Source organism: Saccopteryx leptura, chromosome 1, assembly GCF_036850995.1.
Source record: "Saccopteryx leptura isolate mSacLep1 chromosome 1, mSacLep1_pri_phased_curated, whole genome shotgun sequence".
In the NCBI taxonomy this organism is placed as follows: Eukaryota; Metazoa; Chordata; class Mammalia; order Chiroptera; family Emballonuridae; genus Saccopteryx; species Saccopteryx leptura.
Genome location: NC_089503.1, coordinates 243005559 through 243011738, shown reverse-complemented (window position 1 = coordinate 243011738; position 6180 = coordinate 243005559). Strand labels below are relative to the sequence as shown.

The 6180-nt window shown below is 42.3% G+C and overlaps 1 protein-coding gene across 1 annotated transcript in view; it reads left to right on the top strand.

The window, feature by feature from the left end:
- The first annotated feature begins 783 nt into the window (after nt 1-783).
- EPHX2 (epoxide hydrolase 2) overlaps nt 784-6180 on the top strand; it is a 79752-nt gene continuing 74355 nt past the window's right edge. The window contains exon 1 of the mRNA XM_066341691.1: nt 784-978. Within this exon, the coding sequence (XP_066197788.1) occupies nt 878-978 (101 nt within the window). The 5' untranslated portion in view covers nt 784-877. The remainder of the gene's footprint in view (nt 979-6180) is intronic.

The window sequence follows — 6180 nt, the reverse complement described above, 5'->3', positions numbered from 1 at the left end:
CTCTGGCAAGTTCGCATTAATTGGTCAGGATGTTCTGCAGCCTGCTACTGCCTCTTTAAGGAGCTACTGTGGGAGCATGGGGGTATTCTAGACTTTAATTTTGGGCGACAAAAGGGGTTTCGGCCCTGGCCGGTTGGCTCAGTGGTAGAGCGTTGGCCTGGCGTGCAGGAGTCCCGGGTTCGATTCCCAGCCAGGGCACAAAGGAGAAGCGCCCATCTGCTTCTCCACCCCTCCCCCTCACCTTCCTCTCTGTCTCTCTCTTCCCCTTCCGCAGCCAGGGCTCCATTGGAGCAAAGTTGGCCCAGGCACTGAGGATGGCTCTGTGGCCTCTGCCTCAGGTGCTAGAATGGCTCTGGTTGCAACAGAGCGACGCCCCAGATGGGCAGAGCATCGTCCCCTGGTGGGCATGCCGGGTGGATCCCGGTGGGGCGCATGCGGGAGTCTGTCTGACTGCCTCCCCGTTTCCAACTTCAGAAAAATACAAAAAAAAAAAAAGGAGTTTCAGCCACAGGTGCGATTCTAGCCCCGGGTCAGTTCAGATGCCAGGAAGCGGTGGAAATGGAGTCCTTGTGGGTGCGGGTACACCAAAGGACCCAGGAGAGATCATAACAGCGAAGTGGGGCAAGGGTAGCCAGGTGTCGAGGAGGAGACTGAGGAGGCCGGACTAAGTCAGGAGAGGGGGCGGGGCTCACACGAAGGCCAAGGAGGCGTGACCAATCCCAGGGCAGGGAGCAGGGCGCAGAGGACGCCGGGGCGGGGCGGGGCGGGGCGGGGTCAGGGACCGGCCGTGCTGGATCAGGGAGCACCCGGTGGCCCGCAGCTCCAGTCCAGCCTCGGAGCGCTCGCTACTCCTTGAGAGACGAATGCTCAGGCCGCCATGGCGCTGGGTGCGGTCGTGTTTGACCTGGACGGGGTCCTGGCGGTGCCATCGATCGCCGGCATCTTCGGCCACACGGAGAAGGAGTTGGCACTGCCGAGGTAAGGGACCAGGCGCGGGTGGGTCGGTGCCGTAGACGGGATTCCTGCCTAGAAGTTGCCTTTCGCGACTTCCAGTCCTGTTTTCAGATCGCTGTAGTTTGAGAGCCCTGAGAAAGGTTAAAGCAATCAATAACCGGGCCCTAAGACACCAGTGTGTGTAAGTAGATACAGTATCTTTCTAAATGTTCAGTAATTAAACCTCTCCAAGAACTACAAAGTTGCCTTATCTATATAAGGAAAGCTTTTCCTCAAGTGAGAGGAATTATTCCCGAGCTAGCTGCTACCCACCTCGCTCTGTGTGATAGAATGAATCTTAAGGACGGCTCTGAGATTTCGAAAGAGAAAAGTTCTGTGCTTTGCAGATTTGCTCACTAAAACAGCCGACAAGACAAATAGCTTCAAAACCTAATCATTGGGAAATGATAAACCAACACATACCGCCACTAAACATGACTTTCAGGATAAGATTTCAGGGACTTCCAAAAACTGTGTTATATACAGTGTGTCCATAAAGTCATGGTGCACTTTTGACTGGTCACAGGAAAGCAACAAAAGACGATAAAAAAGTGAAATCTGCACCAAATAAAAGGAAAACTCTCCCAGTTTCATACCTATTCAGTGCAGTTTGATGTGGGCTCATGCACAGATTTTTTAGGGCTCCTTAGGTAGCTATCCCGTACAGCCTCTACAGACTTGTCACTGACTGATGGCCTACCAGATCGGGGTTTCTCCACCAAACTGCCGGTTTCCTTCAACTGCTTATCCCACCGAGTAAAGTTATTCCTATGTGGTGGTGCTTCGTTATAAACGCGCCGGTATTCACGTTGCACTTTGGTCACGGATTCGAATTTAGCGAGCCACAGAACACACTGAACTTTCCTCTGTACCATCCACATCTCAACTGGCATGGCCGTGGGCTGTTCCACTGTATACACGGTGTTACGTCATCATCTGCGCGTGCGCACATGCTGCCACATCATCCTACAGAAACTGGGAGGGTTTTCCTTTTATTTGGTGCAGATTTCACATTTCTGTCGTCTTTTGTTGCTTTCCTGTGACCGGTCAAAAGTGCACCGTGACTTTATGAACACACTGTATAATATGTGGAAAGAATAGACCCACCAGAATGTAAAACTATTTATACAATGTGGTTTCAACCATGGAGAAACATGTCTGGAAAAATATCCCCAAATATCCCTGGGATTTTAATCCCAGGTGGGATTATGAATGATTTCCTTCATTTTTCTACTTTTTTGTATTTCCCAGTTTTTCTACTTATGAATATATATTATGCCTACATCAGAAGGAAGGAAAGCATATTTATTTTAAAAGTTAAAAAATAAAGTAAGAAGGAAAGAAAGACCATTTTGGCAACATCCAAAGAAGAGCAAATTCTAAACTGCTGGCAAGAATAAGAAGCAGGGCAGAAACTTTGAGAGTTTGCCCCATCTCTGGAATTGTAGAATTCTTGAGATTCCAAAAGCCAATAGAGCTTTTTGACCTGCTATACCTATAAAGATTTATAAAAGGCTGGTGTCTGCAAGCACACCAAGCCAAAAGGGAACTGAAATTCTAGAACAACCTTCACTTTAACAGATGTGGAAACAGGCTTAGCGTGGGGGTGAAGTGGATTACACAATAGCCATGGGCTACAGAACCAATTTTTATGCCTCCCAGTTGAGGATTCTTTCCTCTCTGATCATTGTGACTTACCATATCCCTTGGCCATTCTGGGAAAAACGTTAATCTCTTGAAGGTGATTAAATGCACCAACAAAGAATATATCAATGGTAAATTCATTTCAATATATCAACATCAATAGTAAACATATTAATAGTTCTTTGTTGTCTAAACAAAAGTAAGATGACTATAAAGTCCAAATCAGAATAATTACATCCCAGGTGATTACCACTTGAGAGAAGTATTGAGAATGGAAAGCTACCCCTGATCTAGTCTTGTCTATTCGGGTCATTTGCCCAAGAGAGAAACTGAAGAAGAACTAGTTAGCTTATTTCCTGAAGCCATAGTGTTTTAACGAGAGTGTTGTTTTATTTCTTTTTTGACTCATAAGTTTAATTTTTAAAAAAGACATAAAAAGAGAGTAAGCATTGAGGCATATTTGTTCCTGTGACCTTATTGATATGCAGTGAACATGATTTGTGAAGATATAAGTCACAAGTATACAATTTACAAAGGTGTGGAATTTAAAAGAGAACTAGTCTCTAAATCAGACCCAGATTAAAAATCTCAGTTCTGATACCTACCATTGGGTGACTTTGCTTACCCTGTGTTAGTCTTGGTCAACTCATCTAAGACCCTAGTCTTCACATTAAAATAAGAAAATTCCTTTCCCCTAGACATTTTTGTGAGGGTTAAGTTAGATAACATGCAAGGTGGATGGGCAGCTGTGTTCCTGATACATTTCTTTATTTACAAAAGTCTCATCCGTATGCAAAGTAGTGGTTGGAGATCTTCTATTTATCTAGTGTGGCACTGACTCACTGCTTCTGGTCATGGTTAGGATTGTTTTCAGCAGCCAACACACACACACACACACACACACACCAGGTCATAGCAAAACTAGCTGACTCTAGGAGATCAAAACCTGTGACCTTGACTTTCTTGGCGTATGGAATCTGTGAAGTAACCAGGAGGGCATTAAGTCAGAAGATGAGTCAAGAGGACCTATTTCAACATGCTTGGCAACTGATATGAAAGCCCAGACATCCATAGATAGCCCAAGTTCAAGATGAAGACAGTGCCATAAGAGGCACAAAGTTCTTAGTTGCTTCAAGGAAGGGAGAGATCAGGTCTCATCAGGAGAAACAAGAAAGCCTTAATGGAAGCAGACCCTGAGAAGATTGATGGGAGAGTGATAGGGTAGAGATGTGAAGGGAGAACTTTCTAAGTGAAAGAACAGCATGAGCAAAGGCTGGAGGTGACAATCATGGAATGTGCTAGTCTGGCTGGAGGAGGGGAGTCATGAGAGAGAAGTAAGGAAGTTGGCTGGGCCTGCATTGAAATGTAACCTGAAAGTCAGGCTAAGCATGTAGCCTAACTTTGATAGTCAGTGCTGAGGGGTTTTGAGATGAGGTAGAAAGGGAGTAAAATAATTGGTGTTCAAGGTCAAGTGAGGTGATTGTTGGGGTAATTGATGGGTCAAGTGCATTGGTAAGAAGAAAGAAGCTGCCATTCACAGTAAGATCTGAGAGTTTGACAGCTTGGAGGTGGAGTAGTGTAGACTGATGAGGAGGCCTGATGGAGGTTGGAATTAAGGCAAACAAGACCTTGAACTAGGAGTTTTCAAGGTCATTGGCATAGAAGACAAAGAACCTAGACTGGAGGCCCAGAGGAGGACAAAGGAAGACTGTGAGCCTGGTCCTAAAGCCATGAAGGGAGGAGGAGATGAAGGTTCCGGACATCTGTGAATACCTGCCTTTCAAGGTGATGGGACATTTCAGATCAGAAGGGGTTGGCATGAAATATTCAAAGTGATGAATAGCAAGGACCTACAACCAAGACTACTTGACCTATCAAGGCTATCATTTAAAATTGGAGAAACAAAGAGCTTCCCAAACAAGAAAAAGCTAAAGGAGTTCATTATCACAAAGCCAGCATTACAAGAAATGTTAAAGTGCTTTCTCTAAGAAAAAGAAGGGGGAATAATAATAATAAAAAAAACACTGGAGGAACACAGTTAAAAGAAAAAAATGGCAATAAATACATATCTATCAATAATTACTTGAAATGTAAATGGTTTAAGTGCTCCAATCAAAAGACATAGGGTAGCTGAATGGATAGAAAGTAAGACCTATATATATGCTGTCTATAAAAGACCCACCTCAGAATGAAAGAGACACAGACTAAAAAGTAAAGGGGTGGAAAAAGATATTTCATGCAAATGGAAATAAAAACAAAAGCTGAGGGAGCAATACTTACATCTGACAAAATAGACTTACAAAGGCTATAGTAAGAGACAAGAATACTACATAATGGTAAAGGGAGCAATCCAACAACAGAAGATAGCCCTGGTAAACATTTAAGCACCCAATGTAGGAGCACCTAAATATGTAAAGCAAATTTTGATGGACATAAAGGGAGATATTGATAGCAATACAGTCATAGTAGGGGATTTTAACACCCCATTATCAGTGGTAGTCAACCTGGTCCCTACCGCCCACTAGTGGGCGTACCAGCTTTCATAATGGGCGATAGCAGAGCAACCAAAGTATAAATAAAAAGATAGACTTAACTATAGTAAGTTGTTTTATAAAGATTTATTCTGCCAAACTTAGTGAAAATCCAACATAAAGTACTTGGTAAGTAATTATTATTATATGCTCTAACTTGCTATAACTGCTTTATATATTTTATAAAGTAAAGTTATTTCCCTACTTTATAAATCACCTTTACTGTGGAACTGGTGGGCGGTTAGAAAATTTTACTACTAACAGAGATACAAAAGTGGGCGGTAGGTATAGAAAGGTTGACTACCCCTGAATTTTCTAGACAGAAAATCAATAAGGAAACGGCATTCTTAAATGACAGATCAGATCATCTGGATTTAATTAATATCTTTAGAACATTTCACCCCCAAACAGCAGCATATACATTTTTTTCAAGTGCACAAGGAATATTTTCTAGGATAGGCCACATATTAATTCATAAAAAAAACAAGTCTCAATAAATTTAAGAAGATTGAAATTATATCAAGCATCTTCTCTGACCATAATGGTATAAAATTAGAAATCAATCACAAGAAGAAAAATAAAACACTTAAAGACATGGAGGCTAAACAACATGTTACTCAACAGTGAAGGGGTTCACAATGAGATCAAGGAACAAATCAAAAGATACCTTGAAATAAATGAAAATGAAACATAACAACCTCAAATTTATGGGACACAGCGAAAACAGTCCTAAGAGAGAAATTTATAGCATTACAGGCCTACCTTTCTTTATTTTATTTTATTTATTAGTTTTATTCCCAGAGTAAAGTCTTTTTTAATAATTTTTATTAATTTTAATTTATTGTGTTTACTTGGATTCAAGTGTCTCACTGAATATAACTCCCTCCCCCCTCCTCTGTGTCCCTTTTTATACCCCTTTTGCCCCCTTTCTCTAACTCCCTCCTTCCTCAGTCTAGGATTTCCTGTCCTGTTATCTATATCTCTGTGTTATGTATGTATAATTTCACTAATC